The sequence below is a fragment of the Trichosurus vulpecula genome, chromosome 3, assembly GCF_011100635.1.
Source record: "Trichosurus vulpecula isolate mTriVul1 chromosome 3, mTriVul1.pri, whole genome shotgun sequence".
NCBI classification, from domain to species: domain Eukaryota; kingdom Metazoa; phylum Chordata; class Mammalia; order Diprotodontia; family Phalangeridae; genus Trichosurus; species Trichosurus vulpecula.
The window spans coordinates 420,880,668-420,898,921 of record NC_050575.1 but is presented as its reverse complement, the minus strand read 5'-3'; the positions used below and the strand labels follow the sequence as shown (position 1 = coordinate 420,898,921).

The following is an 18,254-nucleotide window of genomic DNA, read 5'->3' as shown; positions in this document are numbered from 1 at the left end:
TTCCCTTCATTTGGGGGTATGAGGGACAAATCCATAAAGAAGGAAGGTCCTGAAGGATGGAAAAGGCAAGGGATGATGCAAGGAGGGCATTCTAAGGAGCGACAACTCAATCAAAAATGTACAGCAGCAATTGGTCTAGCATGAGTCTTCACCTGGGATCTGGGATCTTAGCTTTTAGAAAGTATTTTGATAACTATATTTGAACAGAATTAGTGTCCTTTGTAATCCTTTAAAATTTTATTTTATGCATTTAAAAATATGATTCTGAGAAGAGAGATTGACTAGAATGCCAAAAGGTTCTACGATATAAGGCAGGTTTAGAGCCCCTGGTTCTAGACTAAACAGAAATCTTAAATTGGAAGGGACCTTAGAACATGATATCATAGATTTAGGGCTAGAAGGTAGAAGGCTTGGAGGTATTGAGCAATTAAGTGACTTGTCCAGAGCCTCATAGACAGTAAGTGTCTGATGCAGGATTGGAAATGAAGTCATCCTGACCCCAAATCCAACATTCCATTTGTCATTCCATTAGCTGCCTAAAGTGAGGAATGTATGTGCTGTCAATATAGGAGCTAGGGGATGCTAGAATGGGAAGAGACCTTGGAATCTAGAACATGAACCCTAGAAGTTATCCAGGACTCCTGGTCCCCTGGCCTTTAATTTCTAGGTGAAAGCAGTGAGGTACAGAGAGATTAAGACAACTGCCACAGTCTACCTGATTCAGCTGGTGGCAAAACTTGTTTGGCCAGAATGGGGAGCGGAAGGTACATCCACGGGGGTAGTAGGAGAAAGATCAATTGGGGCCTGATCAGAGAAGACCATGAATGCCAGACAAGGGAGAGGCACTGAAGGATTTGGAAGGTACAAGTGAAAGACAATTAGGTTCTCTCTGGTGATGAGAAGGGATGGGAAAGATGAGCCACACTGGAAGGTGAAATTGGTAGGATTTTGTGACTCATACTGGGTGGGGGCAGGGGAAGGGAAGATAACTCCAGATTTCCAACCTGGGCACCTCTGAAAATGTTGAATAATTAACCAAAATGGGAAAATCAGGAGCAAACTTTTCTGTTTTGTTTGTTCGTTTTTTTTAAGCTCCTGCATCAAGGAAAGCCCAGGTTTGGTCCTCATCCCTGTCCCTACTCTTACAGCCGTCGAGCAGCTGAGAGGAAGGCCAGGGCAGATCTGAAAGCCATTGCCTAGAGAGGAGAGCTGAAGCCATGAGAGGAGAACTATAACCAAGTAGCAGCGTGGAGGCAGAGGGAAGATGAGGGTCTAGGACAAAGGCAGAGAGTGAGAGGATACAGGCAGAGTTGGGAAATTTAGAAGCGTGACTACATCCATATGTCTCAGACTAGAAAAACATGACTACCCTCCGGGGCCAAATTCAGCAGTGGGGGATAGATGCTAACAGATAGCTATGAGATCCATCATCTAACATTGGGAAGAGCATTAGAGAGACAGCAAACCGAGTGCCCTCTCAGGGTGGAGGGGGTAGGTTATTTCGGATGAGGAGGAGTCACTTAAATTCTCTTTCCCTTATGTTCCCCATCGGCAGAAATGCTGCTTTACCTATTCCACAAGGTTGTTTGATTTATCATGAGCATTTATTAAGTGCCTACTGTATGCCAGGCGTTATGCCAGGCACTAGAGATATGAAAATAAATCAGCCTCTGCCCTCAAGGAGCTTCCATTCTAATAGGCGAGATAATGTGTACAGAAGTGTTATATTCACTCTCACCCAGGTGACATGGGCTGTTTTCTCTGAGGGATTGCCCTAAGACCTGTGCTATGTACATGTAAAGGACAGTGGCTGCTGCTAGGCTGAGGAGGAGGGAGCAAATAAGTACTTTTACATAGCACCTACTATGTGCCAGGTGCTGTCTGATTTGATCCTCATTTTGCAGTTGGGGATGGTGAGACAGGCAGAAGTTAGGTGACTTGGCCAGGATTACACAGCTAGTAAGTGTCTGAGGCTGGATTTGAACTCAGGACTTCATGGGGCCCAGCATTCTATCCACTGCATCTGCAGATGCCTGACTGAGAGAACACGGAGCTGTCATGCTCCATAAAGGAGAAAGAGGCCTGATCTCTTATGTTGGAGACACACTTTGTGAAAGATGTTTTGAGAGAGGGCCAAGAAATCTGGAGCCCCAGACATTGAGGGGAGCTGGCTCCCCATTATGAGCATGCCCCTCAGTGAGATCCTTCTTTCTCCTGGTTCGAGCTGAACTCTTCTTTCACCCCCAGTAAAAGAGCCTATTTGCTTTGGCACATCATCTGACACTCTCAACTGATGTGGGTTCTCTTTGCTGTTTCATTTGAATGAATGGATTTGCTCACTCTTTGCTATTTATTTTGGTCTTTTTTGCTGGTCCCAGTATTTGACGGGAAAGGGCTAAGCTGGTGAGAGTAAGCTGAGCTCTCACCTCCCGCTTAGGAGCTATCAGACAGGTGGCCTTCCTTCTGAACCCAGATGTGTACCATCACTTACTATGATAGTTGAGGGGTGGTAGACAGATAAGCCCAGTCCCATATTCCTCGTTCACTCAGCCTTGGTGCTCCTAGATCCTACTTCCCCCTGCCCTGGCCAGGACCCTGGCACAGCTGTCTGCCTGCTTTGTGTAAGAGTGGGCCAGACCCCCTCCTCCAATCACATCTAGCCATGCCGCTCTCACATTTATATCTTTAGCTAGCCCCACAGACAGAGACTCGACCTAGGCAGATACCAAGTAGATGATAGGTTCCCTGGGGGAGTTGGGCAGTTGGGGGAGCCAAGAAGGGCCTCACACAGGAGATGGTGCTTGAGTTGAATCACGAAGGAAACTGGAGTTCCTATGAGGAAGAAGAGCACTCCAGGCATGGGGGACAGCCAGGATGAAGACACTGGGATGAGATGCAACAGTGAGAAGATCAGCAGAGCTGGACCAGAAGGTGCGAGGAGGGTGGTGGTTAATAAGGCTGGGGCAGTAGTTTGGGGTCAGGTTGTGAAGGGTTTACAGAACAGGCAGAGGTGTGTCTACATGGCCTCAGGGGTAATGGGGAGCCACCAGAGTTTTTGAATAGAGAAGTTCTGATGCAGTCACTTTGGCAGCTGGTGGAATAAACGGAAAGATGCCTGAGGCTGAGCATCCATTGAGGTTATTGCAATAAGCCAGGAGAGTAAATGAGGCCCTGACCTAGGGTGGGGGTTGTAGGAGGGGAGACATAGGGACATATTCAGGAGATGGTGGAGACAGAAGCAAGATTGGGCAATGGGCTGAGTGAGGATAAGGGGCTGTGAAGAGCTAGACTTGGATGGAAACCCTTGGAAAGATACTCCAGGTCTATGCAAACATGAGGGCAGATAGATGGTGCTGCCAAGGATAGAGCACCGGGTCTGAAGTCAGGAAGACCAGAGTTCAAATTCTGACTCAGACATTTCTTAGCTGTGTGACCCTGGCCAAATCACTTCCCCATTTGCCTCATTTCCTCATCTGTAAAATGAACTGGAGAAGGAAGTGACCAGTATCTCTGCCAAGAAAACCCCAATGGGATGACAAAGAGTCAGACATGACTGAAACAATGGAACAAGAAAATGCAAACGTGAAGACCTTATAATTTATATGAATGAATGAAAGAGAGAACATATTCATTTTAGAACCTCAGCCTTATTTCTCCCAGGGTACCCCTGTGGATCAGTCATCCAATCAATCAGCAAGAGCTGATTCAAAACCTACTATGTGTCAGTCACTGTTCCAGGTGTACATTTCAATGCCTCCATTAAAGACTTCAGGTCTGGTATGTAAGCACAATAGGTGTCCATGATCTTGCCTCCTTTTTTTCTACAGAGATATATAACCTTGAGCTTCCATAAATCCCCAGATTTAGGGTCACAATTCTGGGTAAGAGAATTTGGACTGACTCCCTTTGTAAATTCATTTAAGTGCATTTAGGTGGAAGGTTGACTTAAAATGCAGAGCTAAGGCTGGGCATCTGTGTGCCCTGGGCAAGGCTGGAAGACTATGGTCCCCGTGGGTTATTTTCCACTGGAAACTTTAATGGCAACATATGCAACTTGCCTCATCACCAGATAAATCCCTGTGTCCCACAGAGTGGGACTGTCTCCCCTCTCCCCTCTGGGGTAGAGTGGGCCAAGAAGGGAGGGGGAAGATAGGGAAAAATATAAAGGTAGAGACTGAGATGAATAGTCAGGAAATAGGAAGGTAACCTCTGCTTGGCACAGACAGTGTGCTGAAGGGGAGCAGAGTCTCCTGAGCAAGGCTCCTCCAAGGGGATGAGCTGGAGGTAAGCCCAAGGGCATCCAGAGAAGGGTATCCAGGACACTGGACTCCAGCCACATGGGGCCTGGCAGAAGGACCAAGGGATGTTTAACCCAGACACAAAAAGGCTTGGTTGGGGCTGAGCAGAATGGCTGCCTTTAAGACCTAGGAATTGATTGGTTCCGTTTGACCCAAGAGGGTGGTTCCAGAAGCAATGGGTTTAAATTACACTGGGAAGGATTTGGGCTTTATGGCAGGACAAAAATTCTCAACCATGAGTGACGTAGTAGAGGAATAGGCTTTCCCTCATAGGAGGTTTTCAAGCACAGGTCAGTCAACCAGCAAGCATTTATTAAGAGCTTACTGAGTACCAGGCACTGTGCCAGATCCCATGGACAGTAAGACAAAAGTGACAGCTCCTGTCCTCAAGGTGCTTGCATTCAATTGGGAAGAAAACAGGTAGGCATCTTCCAAAGTGCCTCTGAAGAACACACAAGGTTGTTGTTGTGGAGACGGTCCTTCATGTCCAAGATGGTGTGTGAGCTATGTCTCAAAGAAGAGGAGGCAAAGAGGGAGGGACTCTTGGCATGGGTGCAGACAGCCTGGGCTAACCCATGGACACAAGAAATGGATTGTTGTGGATGAGAAACCACCAGGAGGCCAGTTGGGTTGGAACAGAGATATACGTGATGGGAGTGATCCGAAGGCCAGGAGAAGGCGGGAGCCAGACTGGGAAGCACTTTAACATGAGATGGGGAGCTTTACCCTAGAGGTAACAGGGGACGCTGGAGCTTTGTGAGTAGGGCAGATAGGTACTCTAGTAAGACCATTTTTGGAAGCCACATGGAGGATGGACTGGACTGGGGGAGAGACCTCAGGCAGGGGCACCAACTAGGAAGCTATACTAGACCAGGGAGAGATGATGAAGGACAGAACCTGGGGTGGGGCTATGTGCATGGAGGAAGGGGAGAGACAGGAGAGATGCTAGCAGTGGGAGTAGAAATGACAAAGCTTGACAACAAACTGGATATTTGGAGTAAGAGTGAAGAGTCAGAGATCATTTTGAGGTTTTGAATCAGGTGACAGAGGATGGTAGTGAATAAAGAAAAAAGGGAGGTTGGAAAGAAATGTAGGCTACTTGTCATCCTGCTACAGAAGGGTGGACTGGGCCACCACTGGATTCTCTCCCTACCCAGAGTTTCAGTGATTCTGGGTAGGAAGCTATTTCTCAGTTTCGACTCCAAGATTAAATCACCAATATGAACTGGAACAATTCTTTTTGGAAAGCCATATGATGTCACACAGGAAGAGTGAGGGTTATTTTATTGCTGGGACTAAGCCTGAGGATTTTATTGATGAGGAAAAAACTGAAAAATTCTTCCTTAGAGGCATCATTTGCAACAACAACCAAATGGAAACAAGCTCTGTGTCTGATGACTGGAGGGATGGCTGACATCGGAGCATATCACAGGGTCATAGAGGCCTATGAGCACAGAGGAGCCTCAGAGGCTGTCAAATTCAGCTCCCTCATCTTACAGCCTGGGGAACTGAGGCTCAGCAAGATGGCCGCTTGTCCAGTCATACAGAGAGCAAGCATCTGACGTGGGACTCAAATCAAGGTCTTCCTGACTCCAGGTCCAGGGGTCTGCTCAGGCTGCCCTCGTTTATGAGCATAATGGACTGAGAGCCATCTATTATTGCACTTTGAGAAATAACCATAATACTTTCCATGGTTTCATTGGGGTGAGCACTCTCCCATCTGAGCAGATCACTGCCCCTTTATGTCTCAGGGAGAGAGAGACAGGGAGAGATAGACAGAGATAGAGCAGATGACTTCTCCTTTATGTTTCAGGGAGAGAAAGACAGAGAGACAGGGAGAGATAGAGAGATAGAGATGGAGGGGGAGGGAGGGAGAGAGCGAGACAGACAGACAGACAGAGACAGACAGAGACAGAGAGACAGAGAAACAGAAACAGAGAGACACAGAGATGGAAACACAGAAAAAGAGACAGAGAGATGGGGAGATAGAGAGACAGAGATAGAGAGAGAAACAGAGAGACAGAAACAGAGACAGACAGACAGAGAGATCTCAGAGTTGGATCCCTATGGGACAAGATTCTCTATGCGAAAGGCTGCTTGTTGCTGCTTGGCATTGCACATATACATGTTCTAATCACCATAGGCTGAAGTCCCTTTCCTCCAGTGTCGGCTTCGCATGCTCAGCATAAGTTGTGCTATAAGGTAATAGGAAGATGACTGATAGCCTTGGCGCTTGGATGGGGATGGCCATCAACAAGACTGTCCAGTAGGCAAAGTGTGCCTTTAGAAGGCTCTCACCTTCTTTTTCTGGATCTCCCTTCTCTTTCCAAGCAGCCAATGGCCCCAGGCTGCCCCCAGGCCCCCCGGGCCTCTTTTTCTTCTTGACACCTCTGCACCATTGCCCTCCCTGCCCTCAAAATGTCCTCCTTGGGTTCCATGGAGTGATCTTGTTTTAACTCGGACATTTCCTGATCTCCTACTATGTTAGAGCACTGTGTTTAGCCCTGAGAGTGAGACAAAGTTTAGATAAAATACAGTCTCTGACCTCATGGAGCAGATTCATAGGAGAGTGGTGGCCCAATACATACTTTTATCCAAGGACCACCTTTGAGAAATGCAAAGAAAGTGCATCTGAGTTTCCAGGGGGCAATAGGTATCACCGTGGTGTGGGAGGGGTCCAGGAGGAAGAAGAGAAAATCTAAGAAGCTTCATAATAAGGCAGTAGAAAAGTACAGGTTGTTTCTGTGGGGAAGACAGTCCAGCTTGGCCAGAGCCCAGAGTACATGGGGGGAGTAGTTTAAGGCTGGAAATGTCTGGTGATGCTAGACTTTAGAAGGCCTTGGACACCAGGAAGAGGAGTAGGGCACCATATTCTCCTCCTACCCCTCAGGCTGCTCCCTCTGGCTTCACTTCTTTTCTTTCCATGCCCTACATATATTTGTCTCTTTTCTTGGCCCAGTCTCTATCTAACTCAGGGATCCCTTCCAGTCTCATGATTTCAACTATTACTCTGATACAAATGGCTTCCAGTGGCTCCATCTTTAGCCCAGAAGACCAGATCATTAGACATTTCCTGGCACCTGGCACATAGTAGGTGCTTAATAAATGTCTACTGATTGATTATTGACTGACTGATTGTCCCCTCTTAGCTGTCCTTATACTGTAGAAAGGGCACTGACTCCACCCTTCATCATCTCCTGCAAAAACTGCACCACCCCTGCCCAACACCACACCCTGACTCTGGACATTCTCATTATTTGTCCTCCATGCCTGGGGTTGTCTCCATTATCTTCTCTACCTCCTGGCTTCTTTAGCTTCATTCAGTTGAAATATCCCCTCCTGTAAGAGGCCTTTCTTGCCCCCTGCTGAATGTTAGCGCAAACTTTCATCCATTGGTTCTCTCCAAACTATCCTGTCTAGAGCCAGCTTGTCCATGATTGTTTGCATGTTGTCTCCCTCATTAGACTGGACCCTTCTTGAGGCAGGGCCTGTTTTTGTCTTTCTTTGTATTTCTAGTGCTTATCATAGTGCCTGGCACACAGTAGGTGCCTCATAAATGTTTATTGACTTGACTACCTACCTTCTTCACTAACCACAAATGGACTCACAATACAAATGAGTAATTAAGTAAACGAATAAATGAAATACTTTATTTCACTCTAATTGGCTCAGTCTTGTTCCTCTTGGTGGCTACACACAGATCATTGCCTCTTCTCTAGCCCCCAGATCTTACTCACTCTTTTCTGTCTACTGACTTTCTACTTCCCCAAGAGCCAAACCTCAAAGGCATAAGGCTGTGTGGTACAGTGGATAGAGGCTTTGGACTCAGAGAATCTGTGTTCAAATTCCACTTCAGATGTTTACTATGCATGTGACCATGGCTGAACCAATGTGACTTGTCCTCAGTTCTCCAATCTGTAAATACAGGCGGTTTAGAATAGATGGTTTCTGAGGTCTCCTATGGCCCTTGTAATCTTATGACCTGCTTATGACCCTACCTATGCCACACCTTACATCCTTTTGAGTCTATCCTGTCTCTCTTACTTCAGTTGGCACTTTTCCTAATGACTCCAGATCCCTTCTGGTGTCTCTCCTGGACCTAGAGACCTAGAGACCTAGCTTACCTAGAGGCCATCCCTGGAAGGTGAGGGGCAGGGCCTCTTCACTCCCCCACTGGCCCACCCTGACCCTCTCCCCTTCCAGGGGCCACCAGGATCTCACCTTCCCAGCAGAGCAGCCTAAGGAGCTCAGGCCTCCCTATTGGCCCTGCTGATGCACCCCAAGAACCACTGGGCCTTTCCCTGCTGCCTGCAGGTGAATGCTCCTATCTATGCGACTTCTCTCATTTAGAAAGTGAACCCTTCCCCAGGGGGAACAGTCTTGTTTTCCATTTGTATTCTCTGCATTTGGTACTTCATTTGGCCCACAGAGAGAGCTTCATCAATGCCTTTCCACTCTAATTTCACTCATCTCTCTACTCTCGGTCCCATCCTTTCCTAATTCCGCTGGGAGAACATACCATCCATTTGTCCTTCCATCCATCCACAAGTATTTACTTGTGGACCCACTATGTGCAAGTCACTGGGGTTAAAGTACAATGAATAAAATAACCTTGCTTCCAAGAAACAAACTCAAGTAGGGGACAAGAAGTCCATAGCTAAGTCTACACAGAATAAATACTAATACACACAGGGAGATAATAGATGGTAACTTGGGAGGGAGGACACTGGCAGGTGGGGAGACCAGGCAAGGCTTCTTGCAGAATTGGGACTCGAGTGTCTTGAAGAAGGAAGGTGATTCTGTGGGACAGAGGTCAGGAAGGAGAGCATTCTGGTCATGGGATGCAGCCAGTGCAAAAACCAGGAGAAGGAACATCTTGGGATGAACAAAGAGAAGGCCAATTTGGCTGGATCACAGAATGAAGGGGAGTAGCATCTAATTAGGATGGAGAAAAGATTGGGGCTAGGTGGAGAAAGGCTTTACAATGGAGCTCACGTGGCATCCTGGAGGCCCAAGCCTTCCCAAGAGGAGCCATGAAGGTTTATTAAGTAGGGAAATGACAGTCAGATCTACATGTGAGGACAATCATTACTATTTGCATGGAGAATGGATTGGAGTCAGGAGGGGCGAGAGGCAGGAAGACCAATGAGGAGATGAGGGTAATGGTCTAGCTAGAGGGGAATAGGGCTGGGGAGCTTCCTGACATGGCCCAGGTCACGCCTTGTAGGTGATCCTCTGTTCTGTCTGTAGGGAAGGCCAGCCCTGCCTTTGGACCCTGGGACCCCATTACCAGAAATCTCTCAAGAAGGTATATTATATATAGTATAAAGTGCCCTAGGTCTGGTACATGAGAATTTGGGTTCCAATCTGGGTTCTGAGACTTATTAGCTACATAACCATGAACAGGGACTAGTTTGTGACTTCATTAATAAAGGCCCTCCTTGAAGAAGAAACTCCTTCTACTGATGTCTGTCATACCTCTCTGCAGCTCAGTCTTAGAGTCATCTGGGGTACTCAGAGAGTAGGAGACTTGTCTAAGGTCACAGTGTCAGAGGGGTGACTAGACCAAGTCTCCCTGGCTTTGCGATGAGATCTCTATACATTCTTATTATTAGAACAAAACATGAATAATTCTTGTGCTTTTCTCCTCACAGGGTTGTTGTGGGGGAAGCACCTTAAACCATCCTTGAAATTGGGCTGGTTTTTCTCATTTCTTTCCCCCACTCATCTCACCCTCTCCTTACCTGGCTGATTCTTTCCACTCCATCTCCTCACCATCATGTTGCAGGGTGTCCATCTCAGTGAAGAGGGTAGGGGTGGGAACGCCATCTTCCTCCCCCAGGATGTAACGGAGCCGCTCGGCAGCATGGGACCCTGGAAAGAGAGAAGAAAGGCAGGTCTGTGAATCTGCTATGGTCTCCTGGAGGCAGAAAGTGTCCTCGGTGTGGGGAGTCTGAGGCCATTTGATGCTGCCCAGAGCAAGAAAAAGAGGCCTGGGGAGGGGAATGAGGCCAGGGGGAGAAGTTTCTCTAAGGCCTCGACCCACCTGGGCTGACAGCTGGCATCAGGAAGAGGAGACATTTCTGGCTGAGGGCCACTGACACCAGCTCCTGGCCCCAGTGCCCAGGGCTGTGAGGACTGTGAGGCTGATGCCTAGCCACTGAAGTGGCCAGCTGGGACACCAGAGCCTAAGGCTTATGTGTAGGGTAGCACATCTGAGACGTGATGGAGAGGATGCATCTAGAAAGAAGGCTTCTGGCCTCCCCACAAATCCACCACATTAACATATGTCCATGTGTTCATTCCCCTTTCCTTCCCTGTTTCTGTTGAGAACACCCTCATCCTCCCATAATCTCACTTTTGCCTGTTCTCTGTCACTCACTGCTCCTTGTCCCCATTTTCAGACTCGGATTCTTCATCTCTCAAGTCATCCCCTCCACTCACTGACATCACCCTGGCCATCATCACCTCTTGCTTGGACAATTGCAGAAACTAATAGTTGGTCTTCCTGCCCCCAGAATCTCTGCTCTCCATTCTGTTCTTGAAGAACTGCCCAAATAATCTTCCCCAGGCAAATGTCTGACCAAGCCACTCCCCCTGCCTCTAGGAGAAAAGAACTCCTTATCCTGGCATTTAAGGCTCCTGACAGGTTCTGGCCTGCCTTGAAGTCATTCCATTTCCCTCCCCTTCATTCCCTTGATGTTCTAGCCAAGGGAGACTAGTGGCTATCCCCTAGACATGCCACCTCCTGCCCTTCAGTGCCCTTTAGTGCCTGCCCAGCACCCAGAGGGTGTCCCATGCCAGGAGGGGCTCCCTCCTCATCTCCACCTCTTGGAATCTTCACTCAAAGGTCATCTCAGGCAGGACCACATCTGGGAAGCTTCCTTGGCCAGCTCAGTTGTGGTAGGACCTCATCTGGGAAGTCTTCCGTGGCCAGCCTAGTTATGACGGGACCATGTCTGGGAAGCTTCCTTGGCTAACCCTTTTATGGCAGGACCGTGTCTGAGAAGTCTTCCTTGGCCATCCCAGTTGTCCCTTCTTTAATTTTCCCAGAGTACTTTGATGTGTCCATTGTCTTTGTCACTCACTACTTTGAATTTCCATAAGATCACAGGATCATACCTTTAGAAAAAAGACGTCTCTCAAGGTGCATTGTTTCACTACACAGCCAAAGGGTTCTATGAAATGGCTAAGGATCCCCATCCTATAGATCAGTAATACTCTCATTGAAGCATTCAAAAAAAAGTAATCTAAAGAAATATTACTTTCAGTAGAAAAACTGTAACCATCACAATTTGTTGCATTAAATAGGTTGTACTTTGGACCAAATAACATTATCTAATATTTGCTAGTTGTACTTGATATGAAGCTTGATGTTAAATATATTTCTGTATTAAAATTTTACAAGGACATGGAAAAAAAGAAAAGAAAGTCCCCCTCATTTCATGGATGAGGAACCTGAGTCCCAGCACTTAGCACGTGGTCTGGGACATAGTAAGTGATGTTTATTGATTGACTGTCTAAGGACACACAAGTAGCATTCAGACCATGACCCTTTGACTCCAAGTCTAAGGCTCTTTCCCCTCCATACAGCATGCATCTCCCCGGTAGGATATAAGTTCCTAAAAGGCAGGGGCTGTTCTGATTTTATCTTTGCATTTGCAGCGTCTAGCATAGTGACTTGCACATAGTAGGTGCTTAATAAAAGTCTTTTGACCTGAACTTTGACTCGTTTCCTACCTTCTTTAAAATGGCCATGGTGGAACCACCCAGCTGCTTGGGAATGGGGTTTCCATTGGATTCGTCCAGAATGTCAGAGATGAAGGGACCTCAAAAGGACCTCATATAATCTAACCTGTGGTTACCTGAACTGGGAACCCTTCTGCTACATCCCAGACAAGAGCTCAATCTAACCTTGACACGAAGACCTCCAGGAAAGGGAAAGTCACCACCTCTCAGGCAGCCGATTCCATTTGGTACAGCTCTCATGAAATGTTTCCTTACCCTGATCTCAAACTTTCCTCCTGTCACTGTGGCCCCTTACCCCTAGTCCTGCCCTCTGGGGTAAAGCAGAGCCAGTCTGATCTTACATATAACAAATATTAGAAGACAGCAATGATGTCCCCTTCAGCTCTATCCTCTTGGCATGGTCTCTAACCACGGTGCTCCTCTGGGGTAGAACCCAGAACTGAACACAGCACTCTGGATGGAATCTGAGCAGGTCAGGGGAAGAACAGACTAGTTCTGGTCCCGAGGACAAGACCCTTGCATTCCACCTGGACTAAAGGACTTGGCTGGTGGGGAGGAGGGGAATGGGGATTTCAGTTGGCTTAGTAACGTACAGGCAGCACAAGCCAGGGGGAGACTTCAAGCCTCCCTACCAATGCCCTCTGTGACCTTGGCCACATTGTCAATTCTGCTCATGTACCCTGTCCCCTACCCACTGGGCTAGTGAGCAAGGAAGAGTCTAAGGACTCTTGTGAAGAATTGGAGATGCCTAGAATGAGAAGGAGCCTACAGATACCGAGTTTAAGAGTTGTCAGAGTAAGTGGGCAGAGGTAGCCAAGGGAGGCAAGTCATTGTCCTGGCTCTGGGGCAAAAGGGACATGCTGAAGGTCTCTGGTGAGAAGGGGTGGGATGGCCTGAGGTCCCTTCCTGGGCTATTACCTTCTCCCTGGAATATCGGAGCACTGTAGTCTCCGGGGGCCTTCAATGCAGCACCCGTCCCCAGCGCCAAGGTCACGGTCAAACAGCTGCTGCCACCGCTGCGGATGCGTTGCTGTGTTGTGGGCCAAGGTCTCTTTCCACCATTCAGGTTACAACCAATTAACATTCGTTTCCCAGCCAAGCTCCAGGAAGAAGGGGAGGGAGGATGGCAAGGTGGGAAAGGGAGGAAGGGGGGGAGCATCTGTGTGTGGAGGGAGAGGGAGGAGAGAGACCCTTCCATCCACCCAGAAGGAGACAGGTTCAGTTGGAGAAGAAGCTGGGCATAACAGGTACTACATACCCCCAGAGACATGATCTGAGGTCTCAGTGGTGGTGGCGGCAGCAGCAGCGGTGGCTGCAGCTGTGGCAGCAGCAGCTCGGGACCTCTGGATGAATTTGCAGAGTCTCTTCATCCTCTTGGCGGGCACCCCTCTGGTGCACAGAACCCTCACCAACTTCCCCCCATGGCCAGGGTAGGAGAGCCCAGCAGGCTCTCGCCCCTCTGAACCGGGCAAGGGCTGGGCTGGCTCTAAGACTCTGGGCGTTGACGTTCTTTCTGCAGAGCCCTTGGCAGCAGGTGGGCTGGCGGGAGGGCAGCAGACAGGCTGGGGCTGGGTTATCCGGCTTCATACACAAGGCAGGGGTGGAATGTTACTTTAGAGCAGAGCAGGCTAATCTCCATTAATGACACCCAGGGAGGTGCTCGATTGGCTTCTCCCATCCCCAAGACTTTCCTTCACCCACAAATTTGGTAAACTTCTCCTTCTCACTCCAACCCCCAAGGCAAATTGCAAACAAAACCAACCAGCCAGCCAGCAAGCGTGTTCCAAGGGCCCGTTATGTGTCTGACATCCCTCTGCGGAGCCTGGAGCCAGTGACACCCACAAGCATCCAAAGCCTGTCATTTTAGGGCCCCACTCTAATCCTGTTCAAGTTAAGTCAAGTCAACAAGCATTTATTAAGCGCCTACTGTGTGCCAGGCATTATATGCAGAAAAGCAAAAACAAGCGCTCAAGTTGCTAACAACGTTCTAGTGGAAGAGACAGCTATACACAAACAAGCTATATTCAAGTATTAACCTGTACACACTTAATAAATCCAGTAAATTGATTGACTCAGACTCATAGTACCCACTATTGTAGTCACACATGTAAGTTGCTTGCTTCATCAGAAATAGAATCCAAGTTTTTCAACCCTGGTCACTGGATCAAGGCACCTTATGAAGGAGGATTAAGACAGGCATGGGCCTGGCCCCTCTCTAGGAAGATCACCTCCCTTCTTGTCCTTGTAGGGACTGGCCAGGATAGTGTGAGTTGGCCTGTTCTGGATGTAAATTGGTGTGAAACCAGGGGGTGGATGAGAGAGTTCTCTGAGTGACAGCATTGCTGTGAGAGCATGTGTGGGACCAACCAGAAAGAGAGATTGTCAGAGTGGTGAATGTGGAGCCTCAGGGGAACCCAAATCTCAGAGAGGATCATGGAGCATTAGAGCAGGAAGGAAGTTCATCCCCTTCATTTTACAGAGAGGGAAACTGAGACCCCAGGAGGGTAAATGGCCCAATGGCCCACAGATACTAAGTGGCAGAAGGAAGGTTTGGCCTTGGGTGCTCTGGAGTGGCTTGAGAGAAGTGAAGTGAGACTAGAGACCATGGCCAAGGTGAGCTATGCCCTGGGAGCTAGTGATGCACACTGCCTGTGCCAGTCTGGAGTGAGTGGTGCTGTAGGCCCATACAATCAGCTGAGCTCCAACACAACATGTTTAGACCAAGCATCCAAGCTCACTTCTCATGGCTGATTTAGAAGATGGCCCCAGATGCTAAGCAATATGGCGGCTGCATAGGAAGTTTCATAGCATCAGCAGGACCCCCTTAGAGTCTGCAGAACTGATCCAACTGTCTGACATCACAGACGTCAAGGGGAGGCAGCCCATTAATGTAGCATTTCACAGAACCCCAAATCCCAGAGTGGGCAGGGACTTTGGAAGTCATCCCAAGCAAGAATCCCTCCCCCAACCTCATAATAATCATCAATGACCCTTCACAAGACATGTTGTGTGCCTTGTCTCATTTGACCCTCTCAAGACTCCTGGGAGAGCAGTACTAGCTTACAGATGGGGAAAATGAGCAAGTGGTCATCCAGACTCTGCTTTACAGCCTTTAAGAAGGGGAACCCAGCCCTCATCTGGAGGCAGCCCCTACCAGTCTTGGAAAGCTCTCATGGTTTGGAAGTTTTTCCTGATTTCAGCCTAAATCTATCCCTTTCTAACATCTTTCCAGTACTCTTAGGTTTACCCTCAGGGGCCAAACAAATATGATCCTTCTTCCATGTGGCAGCCCTTCGAATAGGGGAAGGTGTCCCCACTGAACCTTTTCTTCTCCAGATGAAATAACCACCTCTCTGTCACCTGATCCTCAGGTGACAATGACCTGGTCTCTGTTCCTCTTTATTCCCCTGCCCATTTCTGTGCCTACTCAAATATGTCAAGAGAATGAAATAATACATGCAAGGTGCTATGCAAACCTCAAAAGCGCTACATTATTTCAAGTTATCATTCTTTGCTTTTGTTTAAGTCCATGACTGTACTCCCCTGAACAATCCTCATCTTGTTTGATCCCAGAGGAGGCTAAGCAGGATTAGGTCTGGTTTGTACTTGGATGGGAGACCACCTGGGAATACTAGCTGCCATAGCTCTTGAGGAGCTGCCCAAAGAGACTCATGCGGACACATCAACCAATTTAGTTTAAAACAAACAAAAAATTCAACACATCATTTGAAGAAGATCAAAGTCAGAGTCTGGAAGAAGAATGTACATAAAAACATAGAGCCACAGAGCTGGAAGGGATGCTAGAGGTCATGGAATCTACCCTTCTCGGTTTACCAATGAGGAAACAGAGGCCAGAGAAGTTTAGGTACTTCCACGGGTCACTCTGGCAGTAACTGGCAGATCTGGTGAAACCCATCTCTGTTCTCACTTTCCTGTCTTCTTACATTTTACTTCATACACCAGGGATAAGCATCTCTGGTATGAGGGCTGCTCCTCCACCTTTGGGGTCTACCTGGCAGCCAACTGTCACCTGTGGCTCCAAGAAGCTGTACCATGGGCAGTTGCCACTTTCTGGTGAAACTGTTTTGGCAGACAGTCTAAACCAGGCTGAGGATAACCTACAGTCTATTGGTGACTTGGCAGATGTCTATTCCAAATACGTGAAAACTTCCCCTGGCAGAATGGGTGGATGGCCCAAAGAACACTTTGTTCCAATGGCCATGAAGGTGACTGAAGCAGGTGCTGTGGAGAGTGTAGAGATTGGTCAAGACATCAAAGGCACCAAAGTCATCCACTGAATCCCAAGCCATTACTAGTTATCCTGACCTTTGTCCTGATACTGGACTTAAATGACTCTGGAGGAGAGAGTGAGGCTGACAACTTTGTGTAACCTGCCTCACTTAAATCCAAATCATGCTCAAGTCAAGGCATCACCCTGTGTTGTCATTCGTCCTCTTCAAAACCAAGGACAAACAACCCCTTACTCCCTGATAGGTATTCTTCAATCTAGTGACCCCCACCTTCTGGCTGTTCCACAAACAAGACACTTCACCTCTTGGCTCTGGGCACTGTCTCTGGCTTGTCCACTATGCCTGGAATGCTCGCCTTCCATTGCTCTAACCATTGACCTCCCTGGCTTCCTTTAAGTCCCAACTAAAATACCACCCCCTACAGGAAACCTTCTCCAACTCTTCTTAATTCCAGTGCTTTCTCTCTGTTCATCCCGTATAGAGTTTGTCTATGTTTGTTATCTTTGTATTAGATTGTGAACACTTTCAGGGAAGGACTGTCTTTTCCCTCCCTAGCACAGCCCCTGGCACATAATAGGTGCTTAATAAATATTTATCGACACTGTTCTTGCAAGTACATGCTATAATATTTATACCAGGAATGCTAAAACTTATAAGTAGCCGAGGATAGTGAGGATGGTCAAGGAAAAGAAAGGATTACTTTTTCAAGTGTAAGGTGTATTGGGGAAAGAGGGAGCATGAAGGAAAGGCCAGGGCTGCCCTTAGGGGTGAATAGACAATGGCAACTGACAGCAGTCTTCAGGACTGAGTTCCTGTTTTTACATTGCCAAGGAGGATGCTCTTGACCCAGCAAGGACCAAACAAATCTGGCTAAATGGAAGTTAATTTCCAAAATAAGTTAGGAGATGATAAGAGTGCACCTCACTATACTTGAGTTCAGTTCTCCAGTCCCTGATGAACTAGTTTCGGGTCCTGAAAGAGCCATGGGTAGGATTTCTGAGCCAACGGCAGTGACCGTGGAAAGATTTGGGGAACCCGAGAGGTGCCGCAAGACTGGAGAGGGGTAGAAATGTCCAGATCTTTGAAAAAAGGGAGCACACTAGAGCCTGAACATAATTTGCCAGTGAGCTTGACTGTGTCCTGGTGCATTCTAGATCATATAATTAAAGGGATCGTCAGTAACCACCTAGAGAGCAAAAGCCGTGATTCCAGAGAATCATTCCAGCTTCATTGAGAACAGGTTGAGCAAAACTCTCCTCAATTCCTTTTTGACAGAAGAAAGCTGTAGGCAGTTTAACTAGACTTTAGCAGAGCATTTAACTAATACCTCATGCTCTTCTTGTGGAGAGGATGGAGGAACACAGACTGGACAGCAATGTACTTGATAGATAGATAAGAAATAATGGGTTTAGAAATGGTCAAATGGATGGACTCAAAGGATGATTGTTAATGGTTCTATCCCAGCTTGGAAGGTGAATCCCAGGAGAATACCCCAGGCATCCAAGCTGGACACTGTGCTATGCATGTTTTAATCAATGACTTGGCTGATGGTAGAGATGGCATGCTCACAACAGCTGACAAAAGCACAAGCCTGGGAGGAAACCCTAATGCACAGGACAACAGTTAAGATCCAAAAGGATCTTGATAGCTTAGACTATTGGGCTGAATTGAATGGGAAGAAATTGAATAGAAATCAATGTGAAATCCCATGGTCCTCTGCCCTCATCAGACCTCACTGAATATCATGGCTTGAGAAGGGCAATGATAAGCGTCCAGAGGAGGCAGCCAGGATTGTGAAGGCCCTAGAGTTCATGAGCAGAAGTTAGATGGCAACTTGGTGGATATGTTTTAGAAAGGGTTCTTTTTATAGGTATGGGGTGGGTTCTGAGGTTCCTTCCCAGACTTAAGTGAGTTGATTCTATGATTTCTGAGCTGGAAGGATGGGCATTGGTAGGCT

General features: G+C 47.6%; 1 protein-coding gene across 1 annotated transcript in view; it reads right to left on the bottom strand.

The window, feature by feature from the left end:
• The window catches only part of SLC4A5 (solute carrier family 4 member 5), a 101,196-nt gene extending 87,879 nt beyond the window's left edge, over positions 1–13,317 (bottom strand). Inside the window, exons 1-2 of the mRNA XM_036749467.1 lie at positions 12,966–13,317; positions 10,043–10,172 (exon numbers count right to left, since the gene is read on the bottom strand). Of these exons, the coding sequence (XP_036605362.1) occupies positions 10,043–10,172; positions 12,966–13,317 (482 nt within the window). The remainder of the gene's footprint in view (positions 1–10,042; positions 10,173–12,965) is intronic.
• Positions 13,318–18,254: the final 4,937 nt, after the last annotated feature.